Below are 24,175 nucleotides of genomic sequence, written 5' to 3' on the forward strand. Positions count from 1 at the left end.
GGATCAGGTAGGGAGGGTGAGGTGCTGCAGTGGTGCCAATATATCTCTGAGACGCCAGTGCTCCTACCACAAACAGAGAGGTGCCGGAACAAACGTACGGGTGTGTGGATGGGGGCCGTTTGGATGCCAGGCAGTGTGGCGTTCCCCGTTTTTCCGTCCTTTGGGTTTGGTTGGGTCAAGGTGGGTTAGAAGCCAATGAATTAATGGAAACTGTGCCAGGCTGGGTCAGGTTAGATTAGGTTAGGTCATATGTAGGTTAAATGAGGTTGCCACTTATTTACGAAGCTTGGTTAGGTTAGATTAGGCTAGGCTTTGGTTAGGTTGGGTTTGGCTAGTTTTGGTTAGGTTAGGGTAGGTTACACTAGGATAGGCTTGGTTAGGTTAGGTTGGGTTAGGTCGGGTTGGGTTGGGTTGGGTTAGGTTAGATTAGGTAGGGTTGGGTTAGGTTAGGTTGAGTTAGGTTAGGTTAGGTTAGGCTGAGTTAGATTAGGTTAGGTTGAGTTAGGTTAGGTTAGGTTAGGCTGAGATAGGTTAGGTTGAGTTAGGTTAGGCTAGGTTAGGTTTGGCTAGTTTTGGTTAGGTTAGGTTAGGCTGGATTAGGTTAGTTGGGTTAGGTTAGGCTAGGCTAGGTTTGGTTAGGTTAGGTCGGGTTAGGTTAGGTTAGGTTAGGCTAAATCAGATCATTAGGTAGGGTTAAATTTGGACCAGGTAGATTAAATTGTGCTGCTTTCATGTAAACGACCAATGGACATGGAAACGCAACTGCCACACAGCCAAACAGCCCCAACGATGAACTGTGGTGCTGTGGCGGTGGCGGTGGGGCTGGGGCGGGGGCTGCCACGTGTGGATTGAACAGGGTATGGGTTCAGGGTGGGACGGGCTTTGGGATATTTTACACAATGACGGATTTGGATATGCTGATCTGGTTATGCTCTCTCTCTCTCTCACACTCTCTCTCTCTCTCTCACAATGACGGATTTGGATATGCTGATCTGATTATGCACTCTCTCTCTCACACTCTCTCCCACTCTCTCTCACAATGATGGATTTGGATATGCTGATCTGGTTATGCTCTCATTCTCTCTCTCTCTCTCCCTCGAATTGGGTGACAGTTTTCACTTCAAACGCTAAATATGTCTCATTTCTCCAGTCAATTCTTCCTTCCATCCGTTTTGAAAAGACTGGTGGATGGAAAGATGTCAGTCCTCCTTTATCAATTCTTCTTTTCATCAATTCTTCTTTCTTTCTGAATTTCCTTCCTCCCAGCATCAATTTCTAGGTCTACGGAAGGGCCAGAGTTGCATCTCCATTGACAATTAATCCTGCAATTGCACAGGCAACATTGCACAGGTTTTGAACAAGCCCCCAAAAGATATCACACACACACACACACACACACACACACACACACACACACATAAACACACACACAAAAACACACACACACACACACACACACACACACACACACACACACACACATACACACACATTCACACACACACACACACACACACACACATACACACACACACACAAATGGTAACAACATCTTAGGGACACAAATGAGGGAGGAACAAAAGAATATAAAATTGAGTCTGTTATCCATCAAGGTTTACGTCGGCAGCCGCACCCCGCCCCTCCTCGCCCCGCCCCGCACCACACAGCCTTACCTCGGCCTCACTCGGCCCCGGGAGAGATGCCACTAACCTTACGTCGACCACAAGCCAACGCCAACATTCTCCTGTGAGCGATTCTTTGCTTCATAACACACTGGATGACCTCAGTAATTGCCCTCTGTAAATCTCTGTGTAAATCTCTCTAAATCCCTCTGCAAATCCATGTAAATCCTTCCATAAATCCCTCTGTAAATCTCTATAATCCTTCTATAAAATGCTCTTTAAATCCCTGTGTAAATCCCTCTATAAATTCCTGTGTAAATCCCTCTATAAATCCATGTAAATCTTTCTATAAATCTTTGTAAATCTCTCAGTAAATCTGTGTATAAATCCCTCTGAAAATCCTTCTATAAATTCCTGTGTAAATCCCTCATTCCATTTCAGCTGTATTTATGTGATTTTTTTAACACTCCATATCGCCCCATCCTTACAGTTTACCTTCTGCATTGGGTGTGTTAATATTCTCTTGTATGCTGTTATAAAATACTATAATAATAATAATCATCATCATCATCATCATCCAGACCTCCTTTGCCACCCTAGGGCAGAGTGAACATCCAGACAGCAAATAATAACAATAACAAAAAAAATAATAGTCATAATCATCATCACCACCATATAATAATAATCCTAATCCTAATAATAATAACCATAATAATAATAATAGTAATAACAATAATAATAAAAATAATAAAAGTACCTACAGTATCTCTATAGCCAGACACCTGAATCTTTGACTTGGTGGCCACAAATAAATCACCTCCATGTCACCCTGTCCTCACCACCATCAGGCTGCCCTTCCTTCAACTCACATACCTAACTAAACCAGCAATACCAAAGACAGCACACAGGAGAATATCAAACTGCAATATACAAAAATAAACTGCTGAGGAAGGTGCACTAAGACACAATTTCAAAAAATAACCTACCCACACACATTCAGAAACCACCAAAATTTATCTGACAACAAAATATATATAAATGAAGTAATAGACTTAAATCTCTCCATATAATGATGCTTTTATATATTTTTCTCTTGTTTTTTTTTTTTCTAGATTCAATTTCAAAATATAATCTACCCAGACACATTCAAAAACCACCAAAATTTAACTGACAACAAAATATCTAAACAATGAAATAATCTGCCTAAATCTCACCATTGTAATGATGTCTTTATATACAGGTATATATATTGTATATATATATATATATATATATTGCCAGACGCCTCAATCCCGTTTGGGGTGGCCACAAACAAATCGCCTCCAAGTCGCCCTGTCCCCCGCCATTTCACTCCCCTCCTCCCAACTCACACCCCCCTCTCTCATATACCTCTCCACCCCATCCCTCCATCTCATCCTCGGCCTCCCCCTCCCTCTTTCCCCCTCCACCTCACTCACATACACTCTCTTCGTCAGTCTTTCACCCTCCATCCTCTCCACATGGCCAAACCACCTCAGTGTGTTCCTCATAACGCTTCCTATCACATCCACATCCACACCACAACGCTCCTTTATATCCTCATTCGTCAGCCTGTCTCTCCATGTGACTCCACAGGCTCCTCTTAATTAACTCATTTCCACTGCTCTCACTCTTGACTTGTGTCCTTCCAACAACGTCCAAGCTTCACTTCCGTACGTTAGAGTTGGTATCACAATACTGTCATGTAGTAACTTTTTCACTTCCATGCTCACTTCCCTGTTTCTTATCACTGCTTTCAAGGAACCAGCAACCTTTCTTCCCTGCTGTACCCTTTCAAGCACTTCACCCTCCAAACCTCCATCCTTACTCATCACACTGCCGAAGTACTTAAACATACTCACATTTTCCAATTCTTCACCATCGAACCTCACTGTACATTCACTGACTTCACCTCTCTCAAAGACCATCACTTTACTCTTTCCTACATTCACCTTTAGATTCCGTTTCTTACACACTCTCTCAAACTCATCCACCAAGCCTTGCAGCTCCCCTTCGTCTTCACTCAACAACACAGTATCATCTGCAAACAACAGTACAGGGAGTTTCCAAACACTATCCTCTCCCACCAGGGCCACACCAACATCCACTACCCTACCTTGTACCTCTTTTATTACCCCATCCATGTACAGATTGAACAATCATGGAGACATGACACAACCCTGTTTCAACCCAACCTTCAAAGAGAAAAATTCACTTAGTTCACCATCCACACGCACCGCAGCCTTCACACCATCGTACATACTCTTCACAGCATTCAACAACTTTCCATTTACTCCATATATTCTTAACACTTTCCACAATCCTTGTCTATCCACCCTGTCATATGCTTTCTCCAAATCCATGAAAGCCGCATACAACTTCTTTCCCTTCTCTAGAAACTTTTCCACTAAAGATCTGAGAATGAATATCTGATCTACACAACCTCTTCCCTTCCTAAAGCTCCCTGTTCTTCTCCAACTAATTTCTCTGTTCTTTCTCTAACTCTGTCAATAAGTATCCTACCATACACTTTTCCTATTATACTAAGAAGACAAATGCCCCTATGATTACCACACACTTCTTTTTCCCCTTTTCCTTTGTACAAGGGAATAATTATACCTGACTTCCAATCCTCCGGGACTCTACCTTCCTCCCAGGCCAATCTGCACATCTTCCACATCCATTCTACTACTATCTCTCCCCCATGCTTCAGCATTTCACCACACACTCCACCAATTCCTGGGGCTTTCCCTGATTTAACTTTCTTCATTGCTTCCACAACTTCTATCGTACTGATTTCTTCCTGTCTTCTCACCTCCCTCCTTCTCCCAGCCATTCCCCAGCCACTTATACTCGCATTACTTCCATCCTCTACCTTCAACAATTCCTTAAAGTGTTCTCTCCATCTGCTCACTTTTTCTCCCTTCTCCACTAGTAATCTACCATTTTTATCTTTCACTCCCCTGCTAACTTCACATCCACCTTGTCTTACTCTTTTCACCTCTCTCCAGAACATTTTCTTACAGTCCCTCCACTTTACACTCAAATTCCTTCCAAATTCCTCATCCACTCTCTTCTTACTCTCTCTTACTAATCTTTTCACCTCTCTCTTTCTTTCTACATATAACTCTCTCTTCCGCCTCTCAACCTCTTCCACGCCCCTATTTCTCATCCATTCATTGTATGCTTTCTTCTTTTGTGCCACAGCCTGTTTCACCTCTTCAGTCCACCATGCTGTTCCTTGCACCCCCCTCCGTCTTCTCTTCCTTCCACACACCACATCACATGCTGCACATATTTCTTCTGTAAATATTCTACACGCACCTTCCACGTCTCCCATCTGCTCCAATTCATATTTGCCCAATCGTTCCTCCACTTCTCTCTTATACTCTGCCTTTTTCTCATCCTCTTGAAACCTTTCCACTCTCCTTGCAACTACTCCTTCCTCTCGTCTTTCCCTTCTTCTATTCCTCCATCTTACTTGCATCCTAATTCTGGCCATCACCAAGTAGTGGTCAGAAAGTCCACTCCCCCAACCTCTATAAACTCTTGCATCCATTACACATCTTCGCATCCTTTCATCCACACACACATAATCAATCATTGCCTTCCTTTCATTCAGTTCACCACCCACCCTTCTCATCACTCGCCATGTATACCTGTGGATCATTTTATGCCTGAAGAGGGTATTGGGTATCACCAACCCCCTCCCAGCACAAATGTCCACTAATATATATATATATATATATATATATATATATATATATATATATATATATATATATATATATATAGATATATTACTCTTGTTTTTCCTAGATCCAATTTCAAAATATGACCTACCCAGACACATTGAAAAACAACCCAAATTCAAACCACCAAAATTTAACTGACAAAATATATGAACAATGGAGTAACAGACCTAAATATTTCCATATAATGATGTCTTTATATGTATTCCATTAATGTTTGTTCCAGATCCAATTTCAAAATATAACCTACCAAGACACATTCAAAAACCACCAAAATTTAACTGACAACAAAATCTATATACAATGCAGTAACAGACCTAAATCTCTCCATTGTAATGATGTCTTTATATATATAGTATTTCACTCTTGTTTTTCCTAGATCCAATTTCAAGATATACCCTACCCAGACACATTCCAAAACCACCAAAATTCAAAATGACAAAAAATATAAATAATGAAGTAATCTTCTCTCTCTCCCTATGATGATGCTTTAATATATATTCCACTCTTGACTTTTCTAGATCCAATTTCAAAATATGACCTACCCAGACACATTCCAATTCCACATAAATTTAATATGACAAAATTTTTAGACAATGGAGTAACATACAGTACTTAAACTTCTCCATGTGATGATGCCTTTATACTTAATTCTTGTTGCTGGTACGAGGGCCGTGAGAGGGAGATGTGGAGGTGTGTCAGATCACATGACTGTGGTATGCAAGATCAAGCTGAGAGGAGTGAGGTGGACCAGGAGAGAGAGGAGCAGTCAGGGAGAAAGGCTGAAAGTTGAGAAGCTGAGGATCAAAGGAATGACAGATGAATACAGGACCAAAGGAGAGGAGTTAGAATCAGTGAATTGGAATGAAGTGGATCTGGAGAGCCTGTGGAATGCATATAGGGACTGCTTAGTAAGGAGTGCTAAAGCGGTGTGTGGTGTGGCAAGAGTAACAAAGAAGAAAGGTACGGCATGGTGGGATGAGGAGGTAAAGAGAGCATTGGAGGAAAAAGAGGAAGGAGTGGCTAAAGTGGTTACAGGACAGGGGTTCAGTTGAAATAAAAATTGAATATACTGAAATATACTGACAGCAAGAAGCACGTAAAGAGACTAGTGAAGAGGAAAAAGGAGGTAAATGATGATCTAGGAAGAAAAATGAATGCAAATTACTCTAAAAATAAAGTTATTCTGGAAAGAGGTGCAGAAATGTAGAAGTGACAACAGAGAGAAATGTGATGGTGTGAAGGATGTAGGTGGTAGATTATTAACCCATGGGGATGAAGTAAGGACCAGATGGAAAGAATATTTTGAAAGCCTGATGAATGGGAATAGAGAGAGCAGAGTGGCTGTAAACATGATTGGTTTTGGGGGTGTGCAGAGAAGGAATGCAGTGCCAGGAGATGTGACACTCGCACAGGTGAAGAGTGTTGTGAAGCGGCTGAAAAATGGGAAAGCAGCTGGGGTCGATGAGGTGTATGCAGACATGCTTAAGTGTAGTGGAGAGAATGGAATGAAGTGCTTGTTGGAGATATGTAAGACGGCATGGATGAGTGAAACTATGCCAGCAGAGTGGAAAAAAGCTGTGATTGTATCCTTGTACAAAAATAAAGGTGACCGAAATGAGTGCAAGAATTGTCATGGCATAAGCTTACTGAGTGTGGTAGGGATGGTATATGGAAGATTATTATAAAGTAGAAGAGAGATCAGAAGTCCTAGCGAGTGATGAACAGGGTGGCTTTAGGAGTGGCAAAGGATGTGTGGATCAAATATTTGCAGTGAGACAGATAGTGGTGAGGGCTTGTGAGAAGGACCATAAGGTGTTTATGGCATTCATGGATCTGGAAAAAGCATATGACAAAGTGGACAGAGAAGGATTGTGGAAAGTTTTGTGCATGATGTAGATGGTAAGCCGCTAGGTGCTGTCAAGAGTTTTCATGATGGTAGTGAAGCATGTGTAAGGGTTAATGAGCACCTAAGTGAATGGTTCACGAATGGTGTGGGCATGCGACAAGGTTGTGTGATGTCCCCACATTGTTCAATGTATATATGGATGGGGTGATGAGAGAAGTAAAAACATGAGTAATGGAGAGGGGGATGGCATTGGTAATGAATGGTGATGGATGGAATATCTCAAATTTGTTGTATGCTGATGATGCAGTACTGCTTTCAAGTACCGGACAAGAACTTGGTAGGCTAGTGCAGAGTTTTGCTGATGTCTGTGAGCATCGTGCCCTGAGAGTAAATGTAGAAAAGAATAAAGTGATGGTTATTGAGAGAGAAGGTGACTCCCAGTGCAATGTAACAGTGAATGGAGAGAGACTGGAATTGGTGAGAGAGTTCAAATACCTGGGTACAGTGATAGAAATTTAAGAAAATGTGCAAAAGAAGTGGAAAGTATAGTGACACAAGGAAGGAAAGTAGCTGGTGCAATGAAGGCCTTGATAAGAAACAGAGGCTTGAGTGTTGCAGCTGCACAAGGCTTGCATGAAGGAGTGTTAGTCCCAACTTTAACATATGGATGTGAGACTATGGTGTGGCATGAAAATGAAAAGTCAAGAGTAAGAGCAGTGGAGATGGGACTGCTGAGGAATGTATGTGGAGTACAGAGGGTGGTTAGTATATCAATCTATTGCCAGATGCCACAATCCCACAAGGGGTGGCCATTTGACTTTGAGTTTTATTTGTTTTACGGGGAGGGGCACTAACCCTCCACCAACCCACTTGTTTACACGTAGGGAGCATGTACGGTTTGGTTACATGGTTACCACCCAGCGTTGTAAATGGTTTCTTGGCTTACAGGAAACCATTAGGCTTGTCACTCAATGTAAAGCCACCTGTAAAGGAAAGAAGAGTAATAAGAAGTGACAAGAAAGATGGGTGAAATAGGAAGAGAGGAGGGCAAGCACAGAAAAAGAATGATAAAGGCTAAGCAAGAAGCAGGCAACACTACATCAAGCGAGTGGATGACGGTCACCACCACCTACCACCAGGGTGGATAAGATACAAAATAACATGATTCGTAAAAGATGTGGAATGAGGAAGTCTGTGGACACCAGAATCGAAGAGAGTGTACTGAGATGGTATGGTCATGTGGAGAGAACAGATAACAACAGAGTGTGAAAAAGGTATCTCTGAGCGAATCTGAAGGAGGGAGGAGGCGAGGTAGGCCAAGGAGAAGGTGGAGAGATGTGGTGGATGAGTGTGTGAGGAAGAGAGGCTTGGATGTTAGTGAGGCTGGGGAACTGACAAGAGATCAAGCTAGCTGGATGAATGTTGTGAGGAGAAGTGCATGATCAAGGACTTGGCACCCCTTTTTAACATGGCAGCATCCAGACTGACTCTATCAGATATGTTTATGTGAAGCTACAGAACGTGTTGAATGTTTTGGGCGTATCAGATACAGCCAGGATTGCATGGGCTTGAATGATGAGTGAATGGAAGTGTGGCCCATTGGATTGGGCAAATTTGGGCTGTCTGGACATTGCTACTCCTCACCCTGCCCTAGGGTGGGAAAAAAATAAAATGTGGAATCGAAAACTACCAAGAATAAAACAAAAGGTGGCATCAGAAACTACCTAAAATAAAATAAAATACAACATCGGAAACTACCAAGAATAAAATGTGGAATCAGACTCTACAGAAATTAACAAGAAAATGCAGAATCGGAAATGACCAAGAATAAAACGTGGCATCATCACATTTTGCTCATTCAAAAATTTTCAAAAATGTCAGTTATTTCAAATCAACTCTACAAATTTACCAAGCATCAGTGTATATATATAAACTGTTCAAAGGCAAGATGGCATGTTTTCAGATCTTACAGAAAGCGTACACTGACATTGTTTCCATACGGCATAATAAAACATCGTACGAGAATTCAATTATTTCAAACAATTCAAAGCCGGTACAATGGCTCTTAACAACTTGCAATGAGTGGTATTAGTTACAGTTTCAGCCAAAAACAGAATTACATGATTTTGATTTTTTTTTTTTTTGCTATTTTAGATGATTTTAAGACACTTTTCTTCCATAGTATTTTCGTCACAAATTATTTTTATTTTATTCTTCAAGGTTAGGCTAGGCTAGGCTAGGTTGGGTTGGGTTGGGTTAGGTTAGGTTGGGTTGGGTTAGGTTAGGCTAGGCTAGGTTGGGTTGGGTTGGGTTAGGTTAGGTTGGGTTGGGTTGGGTTAGGTTAGGCTAGGCTAGGTTGGGTTGGGTTGGGTTAGGTTAGGCTAGGCTAGGCTAGGTTGGGTTGGGTTGGGTTAGGTTAGGTTGGGTTGGGTTGGGTTAGGCTAGGTTGGGTTGGGTTGGGTTAGGTTGGGTTGGGTAAGGTTTGGTTAGGTTTGGTTATGTTAGGTTAGGTTAGGCTAGGTTGGGTTGGGTTGGGTTAGGTTAGGTTGGGTTGGGTTAGGTTGGGTTGGGTTGGGTTGGGTAAGGTTTGGTTAGGTTTGGTTATGTTAGGCTAGGCTAGGCTAGGTTAGGTTGGGTTGGGTTGGGTTAGGTTAGGTTAGATTGGGTTGGGTTGGGTTAGGTTGGGTTGGGTAAGGTTTGGTTATGTTAGGTTAGGTTATGTTAGGCTAGGCTAGGCTAGGTTAGGTTGGGTTGGGTTAGGTTAGGTTAGGTTGGGTTGGGTTGGGTTAGGTTGGGTTGGGTAAGGTTTGGTTAGGTTTGGTTATGTTAGGTTAGGTTAGGCTAGGCTAGGCTAGGTTGGGTTGGGTTGGGTTAGGTTAGGTTGGGTTAGGTTGGGTTGGGTAAGGTTTGGTTAGGTTTGGTTATGTTATGTTAGGTTAGGCTAGGCTAGGTTGGGTTGGGTTGGGTTAGGTTAGGTTAGGTTGGGTTGGGTTAGGTTGGGTTGGGTTGGGTTGGGTAAGGTTTGGTTAGGTTTGGTTATGTTAGGTTAGGTTATGTTAGGCTAGGCTAGGCTAGGTTAGGTTGGGTTGGGTTGGGTTAGGTTAGGTTAGATTGGGTTGGGTTGGGTTAGGTTGGGTTGGGTTGGGTAAGGTTTGGTTATGTTAGGTTAGGTTATGTTAGGCTAGGCTAGGCTAGGTTAGGTTGGGTTGGGTTAGGTTAGGTTAGGTTGGGTTGGGTTAGGTTGGGTTGGGTTGGGTAAGGTTTGGTTAGGTTTGGTTATGTTAGGTTAGGTTAGGTTAGGCTAGGCTAGGTTGGGTTGGGTTAGGTTAGGTTAGGTTGGGTTAGGTTGGGTTGGGTTGGGTAAGGTTTGGTTAGGTTTGGTTATGTTAGGTTAGGTTATGTTAGGCTAGGCTAGGCTAGGTTAGGTTGGGTTGGGTTAGGTTAGGTTGGGTTGGGTTAGGTTGGGTTGGGTAAGGTTTGGTTATGTTAGGTTAGGTTATGTTAGGCTAGGCTAGGCTAGGTTAGGTTGGGTTGGGTTGGGTTAGGTTAGGTTAGGTTGGGTTGGGTTAGGTTGGGTTGGGTTAGGTTGGGTTGGGTTGGGTTGGGTAAGGTTTGGTTAGGTTTGGTTATGTTAGGTTAGGTTAGGCTAGGCTAGGTTAGGTTGGGTTGGGTTGGGTTAGGTTAGGTTGGGTTGGGTTAGGTTGGGTTGGGTTGGGTTGGGTAAGGTTTGGTTAGGTTTGGTTATGTTAGGTTAGGTTATGTTAGGCTAGGCTAGGCTAGGTTGGGTTGGGTTGGGTTAGGTTAGGTTAGGTTGGGTTGGGTTGGGTTAGGTTGGGTTGGGTTGGGTAAGGTTTGGTTAGGTTTGGTTATGTTAGGTTAGGTTATGTTAGGCTAGGCTAGGCTAGGTTAGGTTGGGTTGGGTTGGGTTAGGTTAGGTTGGGTTGGGTTGGGTTAGGTTGGGTTGGGTAAGGTTTGGTTAGGTTTGGTTATGTTAGGTTAGGTTATGTTAGGCTAGGCTAGGCTAGGTTAGGTTGGGTTGGGTTGGGTTAGGTTAGGTTAGGTTGGGTTGGGTTAGGTTGGGTTGGGTTGGGTAAGGTTTGGTTAGGTTTGGTTATGTTAGGTTAGGTTAGGTTAGGCTAGGCTAGGCTAGGTTGGGTTGGGTTAGGTTAGGTTGGGTTGGGTTGGGTTAGGTTGGGTTGGGTTGGGTAAGGTTTGGTTAGGTTTGGTTATGTTAGGTTAGGTTATGTTAGGCTAGGCTAGGCTAGGTTAGGTTGGGTTGGGTTGGGTTAGGTTAGGTTGGGTTGGGTTGGGTTAGGTTGGGTTGGGTTGGGTTGGGTAAGGTTTGGTTATGTTAGGTTAGGTTATGTTAGGCTAGGCTAGGCTAGGTTAGGTTGGGTTGGGTTGGGTTAGGTTAGGTTAGGTTGGGTTGGGTTAGGTTGGGTTGGGTTGGGTAAGGTTTGGTTAGGTTTGGTTATGTTAGGTTAGGTTAGGCTAGGCTAGGCTAGGTTAGGTTGGGTTGGGTTAGGTTAGGTTGGGTTGGGTTAGGTTGGGTTGGGTTGGGTAAGGTTTGGTTAGGTTTGGTTATGTTAGGTTAGGTTATGTTAGGCTAGGCTAGGTTGGGTTGGGTTGGGTTGGGTTAGGTTAGGTTAGGTTGGGTTGGGTTAGGTTGGGTTGGGTTGGGTTGGGTAAGGTTTGGTTAGGTTTGGTTATGTTAGGTTAGGTTATGTTAGGCTAGGCTAGGCTAGGTTAGGTTGGGTTGGGTTGGGTTAGGTTAGGTTGGGTTGGGTTGGGTTAGGTTGGGTTGGGTAAGGTTTGGTTAGGTTTGGTTATGTTAGGTTAGGTTATGTTAGGCTAGGCTAGGCTAGGTTAGGTTGGGTTGGGTTAGGTTAGGTTGGGTTGGGTTGGGTTGGGTAAGGTTTGGTTAGGTTTGGTTATGTTAGGTTAGGTTAGGTTAGGCTAGGCTAGGCTAGGTTGGGTTGGGTTGGGTTAGGTTAGGTTAGGTTGGGTTGGGTAAGGTTTGGTTATGTTATGTTAGGTTAGGTTAGGTTAGGTTAGGCTAGGCTAGGCTAGGTTGGGTTAGGTTAGGTTAGGTTGGGATATCTTCACGAGTAAAATAAAAAATAATTTGACAAAAATGCCATGGAAAAGAAATGATCCTAAAATTGTCTAAAATAACGAAAAATGTGGATCAAAATCTCATAATTCTATTTTTGGCGGGAACTATAATTTTACCCATTAAGTCCTCAACAAAAAGGTCTCCTGAGTTCTGAAAGTTATAAAAAATATTCAGATAGTTCTAAAACATATTCAAAAAGTTCGAAAAAAGGTTCAGAAGGTTCGAAAAAAATATTAAGTTCGAAAAAATATTCAGAACATCATATCAAAGTTTGCAAAGAGATCAAATTATTAGAGAAACAAAAATTATTAAAAATTGAATTCCTTTAGTTTCCCAGAGATATAAAATTATTCATATATATAAAAACAGATATTCTTCAAAATTTCCAGAGTTCAAAGTTCCCTAAAACCTTCAATAGAATTCAAAAGACAGTAAGAGAGTTTTTCAAAGGTCTGCAAGGAATTCAAAGTTCCTCACAGCTACCACCAAGAATCCAAAACATTTCATAATAATAATAAAAATAAATAAAAAAATAAATAAATACCTGTGCTGTAGTTTCAAAAGCCTTCAAAGTATTCAAAATTCCTCACAGCTTCAGATGGATTTCAAAATACAGTGAGATACAGACAAAGAGCTTCAGGTGGCTTCAAAGATGGTAAAAAAGCTCTTCAAAGTCAGCAAAAAAGAGCCCCATCTCCTCAAAGCTCCATAAGAATTCAAAAAGACCCAACCAGCCTTCTAAAAAAAAACACTGGGACACAAAAACAAGATGGCCGCTCTTCAAAATGGGACAAACAGGATTCTCAACAGCATTTCCAACTTGCAGCACAAAGAAATAGGGGATTTTGAGGGATATATAAGGTGTACAAAAACATTCAAATCATACTAATAAACGGTTATGAAAAATCTGCAGGATAAGTAAAAAAAAAAATTCCAATTCAAGAACTGAGATATGACATTCTTGCAAAAAATATTCAAAATCCAAACTAAACTTAACAAGGAATATTCAAAATTCAAACTAATTTTTGCAAGAAATATATAAAATTCAAATTCACTCATTCAAATAATACAAAACCAGTTATGAAAATTCTACATGATCAGTTAAAAATTCAAACTTGACAACTGACACATAGTTTGAAATTTGTGCAAGAAATATTCAAAACTTAAACACTTGACACTACGATATATACAAAAAACAAATAAATAAAAATAATACCAATAATAAACTTTTTGCTAATGCTATACAAAAGTGAATCATGATAAACAGGCATACAAATTTTCAACATAATTCAAAAGAGAAAGGGAGAGTTTTACAATTCTCACTCATCCCTCATTCACACAAGTGCATCAAAAATTTACATGGGCTTTCAAAAATTTCCTGTGCCAAAGGTTTAAAAAAAAAATAAATAATAATAATAATTATAATAAAGTGCATCCTTGAATTCAAATGGGCTATTAAAATTTATAAAGCATTTTTGCAATTAAAAACCTCTCTCCACAGTTCAAAAAAAATTGCATGGAGAGAGAGCAAGAAGAAAAAAATATATATGAGAGATCACCATACTAAAAAAAAATGTTTTATATAAATACGAAACTGAGGCAGAAGGAGAGAGTACAGAGGCTTGGTGTTGTGTGTGTGTGTGTGTGTGTGTGTGTGTGTGTGTGTTAGTACTGACTTTCTGTGTGTGAATGTTTGATTTTAACTTTCTCTGTGTGTGTGTGTGTGTGTGTGTGTGTGTGTGTGTGTGTGTGTGTGTGTGTATTTTAGTGGAAGAAAGGAGGAACCAAAGGCCAGGAGTCCACAAGATTGTTCCCTCAAAGAAAAAAATAACAGGGGGCCAAATTCAAGACGTGTGTGTGTGTGTGTGTGTGTGTGCGCCACTAACCTGAGGTACTCCGGCACTGTCCTGTCCTGGGGTGTGGTGGCGGGTGGTGGCGAGGGTGGGGTGCGGACGGTTGCAGTGGCTTCACTCATCTTGTCGTACCTGAACACACACGGAAAAAGAAAATATTAAACACACACACACACACAGAAAAAGTCCATATTAAACATTTACACACACTCACACACACATGGAAGAGGTCAATATTGTATTAAACATACACACACACACACACACACACACACACACACACACACACACACACACACACACACACACACACACACACACAGAAAAAGTCCATATTAAACATTTACACACACACAAGTAGAAAGTTGAACTGTACTGAACACACACACACACACACACACACACACACACACACACACACACACACACACACACACACACACACACACACAGAAAAAGTCCATATTAAACATTTACACACACATGGAAAAAGTCAATATTAAACACACACACACACACAAAGTCAAAACAGTACACTCCCTCCAAAAACTCAAAAAACGTCCAATCTTTATACACAATCATCCAGCACCGTGTGTCTCATCACCAAAAAAACGGCTTACAACGTTTTTTGGGCAAGTGTTTTTTCTGATGTTTTACCAATAAGTCCCTGTTTTCTTTAGTGTTTTTCTGATGTGTTTTACCAATAAGTACCTGTTTTTTTATGTTTTTCTCACATTTAATTTCAAACACACCTACTGCATCTACTGTATATATATCCTTCCTCCTCAATACATATCATACAAACTGATATTATCATCATCACCATTATTATTATTATCACCATCATCATCATCATCATCCGGACCTCCTTTCCCACCCTTGGGCAGGGTGAGGAGTAGCAATGTCCACACAGTCCAAATCTGCCAAATCCAATGGGCCACATTTCCATTCACTCACCATTCAAGCCCCCGGAATCCTGGCTCTATTGGACACGCCAAAAACATTCACCACGTTCTGTAGCTTCACAAAAATGTAGCCAACAGAGTCAAAATAATAACAATAAAAGTATTCCTGGGGTGAAGTAGTTAAGGTGAAGCAAACGGCCCCTCCATCTCATCCTCGGTCTCCCCCTCCCTCTTTCCTCCCGACCAAACGGCATTAAGGTGAAGCAAATGGCCACTCCATCCCTCCATCTCGTCCTCGGTGTCCCCCTCCCTCTTCCCCCCCTACCCAACAGCACCCTACAACTTACTGGTTATAGTGTGGGGGAGAGAGCGTGTGCCAGGTCCAACAGTGGCTGCTCCTTACCTCCACCTCATCCTTGGTCTCCCCCTCCCTCTTTCCCCCCAAACAAACGGCATTAAGGTGAAGCAAATGGCCACTCCATCCCTCCACCTCATCCTCGGTCTCCTCCTCCCTCTTCCCCCCCTACCCAATGGTGTTCCATTGACTTACTGGTGTAGTGTGGGAGAGAGGGCGTGTGCCAGGTCTGACAGTGGTTGCTCCATCCCTCCATCTCATCCTCGGTCTCCCCCTCCCTCTTCCCCCCCTACCCAACGGTGTTCTATTGACTTACTGATGCAGTGTGGGAGAGAGTGCGTGTGCCAGGTCCGAGGGGGGCTGCTGGCGGCGGCGTGTGGGGCCGTGGAGCACCGAGCTGTCCAGTACACTGCTCATCAATACACCCGCACTGTTACTGACTGGGGGGGGGGGGAACAAATCATCATTATTATCATTATTATTATCATCATCATCAAAATTACCACTAACGCCAGAACCAAAATCATCATCATTGCCACCACCATCGTCATCATCATCACCATTATCATCATCGCCAAAATTTTTTACCATCAACACCAGAACTACCATCATCCTCGTCATCATCATCATCATCGTCACCATCATCACCTTTATCATCATCATCATCATCATCAGCATCACCATCATCATTATCATCACCTGGAGAATCAATGAACAAATTCCTTACTGCTATACACCTCACGTTAGTCACACACACACACACACACACACACACACACACAGTAAAGACTATCAGTAAAGGACATCACTATTACCTGTACCTTACTCCACCACCCAAGGCCATACACACGGGGATTATATAGAGCTTGTCCGACCTCACTAGGGACATGAAGCAGAGGATAAAGGAGACACAAGAGGATAAAAAATAATAAAAATAATAATAACAATACTACTACTACTACTACTACTACTAATTACAGTATTATTATTATTATTAAGGAACAGGCATAATGATAATAACCAGTAAGATCAATAATCTATCTATCTATCTATCTATAGCCCGACGCCCTAATCCCGCAAAGAGTGGCCGCAGACAAAACGCCTCCAAGTCACTCTGTCACCCACCATTTGACTCCCCTCCCCCCAACTCACCCCCCCCTCCCTCATATACCTCTCAACTCCATCCCTCCACCTCATCCTCGGTCTACCCCTCCCTCTCCCTCCCTCCACCTCACCTACATACACCCTCTTAGTCAGTCTTTCATTCTCCATCCTCTCCACATGTCCAAACCACCTCAGTGTATTTCTCCTAATCTTTTCAACCACATCCACATCTACCCCACAACGTTCCTTCACTTCTTCATTCGTCAACCTGTCCCTCCACGTCACTCCACATGCTCCTCTCAAGTAACTCATTTCCACTGCTCTCACTCTTGACTTGTTCCCCTCTTGCAAGGTCCACGCCTCGCTTCCATACGTCAGGGTAGGGATCACAATACCATCATGCAGTGACTTCTTAACTCCCATACTCACCTCCCTATTTCTCATCACTGCTTTCAGTGTGCCAACAACCTTCCTTCCCTGCTGTACCCTTTCACGTACTTCATCCCCCAAAGTTCCATCCTTACTCATCACACTACCCAAGTACTTGGATGCACTCACATTCTCCATATCCTCACCATCCAACCTCACTGCACACTCTGTGACTTCATTCCTCTCAAACACCATAACTTTACTTTTGTTTACATTAACTTTCAGCTTCCTCCTCCTACACACTGTCCCAGATTCATTCACCAAACCTTGCAACTCCCATTCATCTTCACTCAATAATACTGTATCATCAGCAAACAGCAACACTGGAAGCTTCCAAATCTCACCCTCATTCATTAGGGCCACCCCCACATCCACTGCCCTACCTTGTACCTCCTTTACAACCCCATCCATATATATATATATATATATATATATTAAACAGCCATGGAGACATTACACTCCCCTGTTTCAGTCCCACATTGAGATCAAAGAACTCAGTCAGCTCACCATCCACTCGCACCGTAGCCCTAGCTCCCTCGTACATACTCTTCACAGCACTCAACAATTTCCCCTCCATTCCATATATTTTTAATACCTTCCACATACCTTTCCTATCTATTCTGTCATAAGCTTTCTCCAAGTCCATGAAGACAGCATACACTTTCCTTCCCTTCTCTAGATACTTCTCCACTAAACATCTTAGAACAAATATCTGATCTACACACCCTTTTCCCTTCCTAAATCCCCCTTGTTCTTCTCCAACTAGCTCCTCTGAGATCAATAATAATAATAATAATTAAATAAACAATTATAATAGCAATAACCACAATAATAATAATAAAAAAATAGTAACAAATAATAAAACAATAATGAAATAATAATAATGAAAAAATAATAACAAATAATAAAATAATAACTCTCTAACAATCTGTGTAATAAATTTGTCAACACTTGAAATGCACACGAACTGAGAGAGAGAGAGAGAGACAGAGAGAGAGAACTACTACAGGACTACAAAGCATAGTCTATCTATCTATCTACCTATCTATCTCAAACCAGACGCCATAATCCGATAAGGGGTGGGGGTTTGTCTTTGAGTTAGTTGTTTTACGGGGAGGGGCACTAACCCTCCACCAACCCACTTGTTGACACGTAGGCAACACGTATGGGTTGGTTATATGGTTACCACCCAGCGCTGTAAATGGTTTCCTGGATTATAGTAACAAAATATATCCAAAAAAATTTAAAAAAAATTAGTAAGATGTCAAAATTGAGAAAAAATATTAAAACTGACCGAAAATTAAGCACACACACAAAGAGAGAGAGAGAGAGAGAGAAAAAAAAAATCTTAAAATGAAAGAAAATGGGCATAAAGTTTGAAAATATGGAAAACTGATAATATGGAAACTGTCACTGAGCATAAACACTCAAAGTATATTAAGAAAAAAAGATGATAATACAGAACAACAGCATAGCAATCAGCATAGGCATTCGAAGTGAAGTACAGCACACCAGTATATATTAAAAAATAATGATGCACTTACAATTACTGAGACGGATGCCTTCAATATACGAAATACAGTAATCCCTTTAAGACCCGGAAGCCCAAGTCCCGGACACCCCAAGTCCCAGATGTTTTGGGCCTGAGTCCAGAAATGGCAAAAAAAACATCAAAATGCAAAAAAAACCCAATGTGTGTTCATCCCTACTCTAAATTTGCTGCACGGTGACGAACAGCTGTGTTTTGGTGCGTAGTTCCGGCGACGTCCGCTACAGCGCCCCTGCATCCTCCCCAGTTCCCGCCTACCTACTGTCGTGACTGCACGCTCGTCGCCATGGCTGCCCATATACTGGCTTTTGAGGTGGACAGTGAGTAAACTGCAATACCTCAACACTAGACCACAAGGGAATTTACAGTGTTGTGCAGTGTTAAGAAATTAAAATTCAGAGTGCAAAGGATTAAGTGCAGAATGCAACACTGGCATGTTGCAACTAGCATGGCACAAATAAGAACAGAATGTGCAGTGTTAAACAGTTATAATTCACAGTGCCAAGGATTAAGTGCAGCACAACACTGGATTACTGTACATGCGTCAAGTGCACCTTCACCACCGTCAGAACCATACAGGAGGCGGGATAATCTTTGTGACGGCCACGGACGTGTCATAAGTACCCTGTACACTGCTAAATATTTTCCATACTCATTTCTAATTTCTCATTATGATTCCTTTTCATTTCATGCTTTCTGTCCCTTATTTGTGTGACTAGGGTCTTAAATAGGTGCTGTGCATGTCCAGTAGGGAGTTATTTAGGTGGCTTTCAAAGTTAGGTTGAGTTGGGGTCTATAAGTACCTGTCCAGGGGCATTTTTCCCAAGTCCCGGATGTGCCTCTGGCTCTATTACGTCAGATCTTTGAGGGATTAGTGTAAATACACAGTGCGTCCTATTGCAAGGCCTGGGGGGCATAGAATTACGATGGAAGAGTTGAGAGGAAGGACAGGACTGGAATGTATTGGTGTTGTGATGAGGAGGGGTAGATTGAGATGGTTTGGGAGGAAGGATGGGACTGGAGTGTATTGGTGTTGTGATGAGGAGGGGTAGATTGAGATGGTTTGGGAGGAAGGATGGGACTGGAGTGTATTGGTGTTGTGATGAGGAGGGGTAGATTGAGATGGTTTGGGAGGAAGGATGGGACTGGAATGTATTGGTGTTGTGATGAGGAGGGGTAGATTGAGATGGTTTGGGAGGAAGGATGGGACTGGAGTGTATTGGTGTTGTGATGAGGAGGGGTAGATTGAGATGGTTTGGGAGGAAGGATGGTACTGGAGTGTATTGGTGTTGTGATGAGGAGGGGTAGATTGAGATGGTTTGGGAGGAAGGATGGGACTGGAGTGTATTGGTGTTGTGATGAGGAGGGGTAGATTGAGATGGTTTGGGAGGAAGGATGGGACTGGAGTGTATTGGTGTTGTGATGAGGAGGGGTAGACTGAGATGGTTTGGGAGGAAGGATGGGACTGGAGTGTATTGGTGTTGTGATGAGGAGGGGTAGACTGAGATGGTTTGGGAGGAAGGATGGGACTGGAGTGTATTGGTGTTGTGATGAGGAGGGGTAGACTGAGATGGTTTGGGAGGAAGGATGGGACTGGAGTGTATTGGTGTTGTGATGAGGAGGGGTAGACTGAGATGGTTTGGGAGGAAGGATGGGACTGGAATGTATTGGTGTTGTGATGAGGAAGGGTAGACTGAGATGGTTTGGGAGGAAGGATGGGACTGGAGTGTATTGGTGTTGTGATGAGGAGGGGTAGACTGAGATGGTTTGGGAGGAAGGATGGGACTGGAGTGTATTGGTGTTGTGATGAGGAGGGGTAGACTGAGATGGTTTGGGAGGAAGAATGGGACTGGAGTGTATTGGTGTTGTGATGAGGAGGGGTAGACTGAGATGGTTTGGGAGGAAGGATGGGACTGGAGTGTATTGGTGTTGTGATGAGGAGGGGTAGACTGAGATGGTTTGGGAGGAAGGATGGGACTGGAGTGTATTGGTGCTGTGATGAGGAGGGGTAGACTGAGATGGTTTGGGAGGAAGGATGGGACTGGAGTGTATTGGTGCTGTGATGAGGAGGGGTAGACTGAGATGGTTTGGGAGGAAGGATGGGACTGGAGTGTATTGGTGCTGTGATGAGGAGGGGTAGATTGAGATGGTTTGGGTATGTGGTGATGAAGGATGCCAACAACTGGGTGAAAACAAAATACAGTAAACTTTAAAAACTACAACCAAATTAAATTGAACCTCACCACAATAAGGCACATGGAAGAGTGTGGAAGTTTGGTTCCTGGATGGATACCGCATCTGCATCTCTCCACCCAGTTAATTGGGGCGCCATAGTAGGCTCCACATCACCTAAATATCTGGATGTATGGTTACCACCCAGCACCATAAATGGTTTTCCTGGGTTTCATAATACCTCGTTTGTCATTCAGTGTAGAGCAACCTAAAGGTAGTACTGTACTACATCAAGTGAGTGGATGACAGACTCCCCCACCTACCACTACTATGCCTACTGTAAATACTAGTACTATTTACCAAACATACACAAAGCCAATCAAGCATACACAGCAACTCACAATACCAAACACTTACACATCCATACCTTCTAACATATACGAGGTGTGTTCACAATGTATCAGACCTTAGGCTGTAAAAAAATAAATAGGTAACCAGTCGCGCTAGGACACTAATCCCCCTCAAAGTCGGCCCTTCTGCCTTGACACACATAGCCCAGCGTCCTGTACACGGCCTGGGAGTTTTCAAAGTTGTTTTCGCAATTTTGCGCAGTGGCAGTATCGTAACCAATGAGGTCTTGCCTAAGTGACGTATTTGCTGCTGCTGTAAAGCTCGAATTGGGAAAAGTTTCAATACCATCTCAGCACTTCTGCGGCACCTCGGTTTGGGTTACCTTTCCTAGAAGGGCAGTCAAGTCGTACCCCACCTGCTCGTGATGACCTCGCAGACACCCTGTTTTTTTTTTGTTTTTTTTTCCATTTCTGTTTTTTGTGCTTTTTTTCTTTCGGTTTTCTTTTTTTCTCCTAAATTAGGGTGACACAAACGGGGGCGGCGCTACCCGGGTTTTTTCCCGGGTAGTATTGTATATATGTTTTGCTGTTGTTGTCATTTTGTTTTGTTTTTTGTTCTCCCTTATCATGAGTAAACAACACCAGTGCCCTCGCTGCAGTAGGTCTGTATCAAAAAGTGCACAAGCACTGAAGTGCGCCTACTGCAGCGAGTGGATTCATATGGCTTGTGAAAATTTGGATGCAGGCGACTATCCATTCATGAAGAGGAGCCACCAGCTGGGCTTTCGCTGGCTGTGTAGCCAGTGTGTCGCACCAGCAGACGAGGTCTTGGCTGGTGGAGGAAGTAGTACCAAGAAGGAGTATGAAGATAAAGTTACTGGGCCAATCTTTCAAGCAATCAGAGACGTATCAAATAGACTGGAGGCACTTGAGACCAAGGTCTCATCACCCATGGCGGTCACACAAGATCAGGCCAAGTCATTTGCGGTTGCTGTTCGCGGGTCTCTCGTGGGGGGAGGGAAGGATCTGCCTGGAGGCGTGATTGAGATCAGTGCTCATGGCCAGAAAAAAGCCTTTCATAGTCAGCATGTACTGATTGTGAAACCAGAGAGTGGCACTAGTGCCCTGACAAATCAGATGGGACCAGAAGACATCAGAGGTGTACTTAACTCGGTACCGGTTGACAGCTGCCTTAAGACCAAGGCTGGTGGGCTGGTAATGAAGTTTCCGTCAGCTACAGCCAAGGGTGAAGCAACTGGGGTGCTGACTGATCATTTTGGCTCTGAAGGCACTTTTTGCATATCAGAGCCAAAGAAAATGTTGCCTAAAATGGCCGTGACAGGCCTTTCCTCTTCCTTGGATGACTCTGACATCATCCCAAATATTCTGAGAAAAAACAATAAAATTAAGATGCTCGTTGATCGAGGTTGTACCCTCAACCTTCTCTTCACAAGGACAAGGAATGACACCAAAACTGCTGTTTTGAAGATGTTGCTAGAGGTGAGATCCTCCATTGTAGAACAGGGCAATTACATCTATGTGGATCTTACAAGATGCCGCGCTTTCGATAGATTCTGGGTTACACAGTGTCATCACTGTCAAGGCTTTGGTTATACATTTGAGAGATGTTCTAGGAAAAGTGATGAACCTAAATGTGTCTTTTGTGCTGGAGCCCATAAATCTAAGGACTGTACTAACAGAAATTCTTCCAAATGCATCAACTGCTCCTCTTTAAGACATCAAGATGCTAATTCAAAGTCACAGGTGGTTGCCCATTTTGCTTCAAGTAGAGAATGTCCAATTATGATTTCTCATAGGAATAGATTGATTGAAAACACCAATTTTGACCATTCAAAAAACTGACTATGTCCCTCTTGAACCAGTTAAGGATGGGTCTTTTAAATATTCGTTCCATCCATAATAAGATAGACTATATTAATGAAACCCTAAATCAGCACGAGCTTGACTGAAACCTGGTTGTATGAGTCTGATATTGATATTATTTGTAATGCTTTGCCTAAGACACATTCTATTATTAGTATTCCCAGGCCTGCTGCTGACTATCCAGGAGGAGGCGTAGCACTCATCTACTCGGCAGCACTTGCAAACGTTTCTCTCATTGACTCAGACCTGACCCCATCATCATTTGAATTTATGGAAGTATTAATAAATTTCCATCAGAATACCATTAGAATTGCAACTGTCTATCGACCAGGTCATCCGGGCAGAGATCGAGGTTTTATGGAGGAGTTTGGGCAGTTTCTTGAAGGGTTTTCTCTTAAACCTGGAGGACTTCTTGTTTGTGGTGATTTCAATTATTGGGTTGACAGTCCAGAGTCAAAACCATTTTCTTCAGAATTCCTTGAGTTGATCACCCAGAACAATTTTTTCAATCAAGTGAGTAATCCAACTCATGTCTCAGGACATGTCCTTGACTTGATCTTGTCCCCCGTTGGTTGCAGGCGCGTATCAGATGTGGAGGTTGACTCATTTGACCCCCTCACCTCTGATCATGCTCTGATCACTCTTAGTTTTGATGTCCCGAAATCCCCTTCACATAAAAAGGTCACCAGGTTCGGAAATTACAACAATGTTGACCACCAGTTCATGTGTTTTGAAATTGATCAACGTTTAAACTCCATCGATTCTTCAAGTCTTTCTTCTGGTGAATTGGTTGATATTTACAACAACGAGCTCAGGTCAATTTTTGACCATTATTGTCCTGAGGTAGTAAAAACAATCACTGTACGTGATAATTCTCCGTGGTATGGTCCATCCATTAATTCTTTGCGTAGACAACGCAGAAGGGCAGAACGTGAGTGGTGCTTGCAGCGGACCGAAGTAACTCGTCTGCGTTATGTTTTTGCAAGAAGAGCAGTTGTTCACACTTTAAAAGCCCAAAAGGCTAGGTATTATCAAAATAAAGTTGATTCATGTGGTGGTGATCAAAAAAAAAAATGTCTGCAGTTGTGAACAATTTGGTTGGTCGGAGGAATGTAATTGTTAAACCAACTTCTTTATCTGATGCCCAATTGGCTTCTGATTTTGCTTCATTTTTTACAAGTAAGATATCTCGCATAAGAAGTGATTTAGACAGCAGT

General features: G+C 42.5%; 2 protein-coding genes across 3 annotated transcripts in view; both read right to left on the bottom strand.

Moving 5' to 3' along the window:
• LOC145400746 (WD repeat and SOCS box-containing protein 1-like) overlaps positions 1-24,175 on the bottom strand; it is a 456,090-nt gene that overhangs the window by 345,461 nt on the left and 86,454 nt on the right. The gene's annotated exons all lie outside the window — the stretch shown is intronic.
• The window catches only part of Crag (DENN domain-containing protein Crag), a 92,561-nt gene that overhangs the window by 26,600 nt on the left and 41,786 nt on the right, over positions 1-24,175 (bottom strand). The window contains 2 exon segments of the mRNA XM_080273158.1: positions 14,244-14,342; positions 15,787-15,910. Of these exon segments, the coding sequence (XP_080129284.1) occupies positions 14,244-14,342; positions 15,787-15,910 (223 nt within the window).

This window comes from Coenobita brevimanus, chromosome 53 (genome assembly GCF_032717465.1).
Source record: "Coenobita brevimanus isolate Jiangsu-jjx chromosome 53, ASM3271746v2, whole genome shotgun sequence".
Classification (NCBI taxonomy): domain Eukaryota; kingdom Metazoa; phylum Arthropoda; class Malacostraca; order Decapoda; family Coenobitidae; genus Coenobita; species Coenobita brevimanus.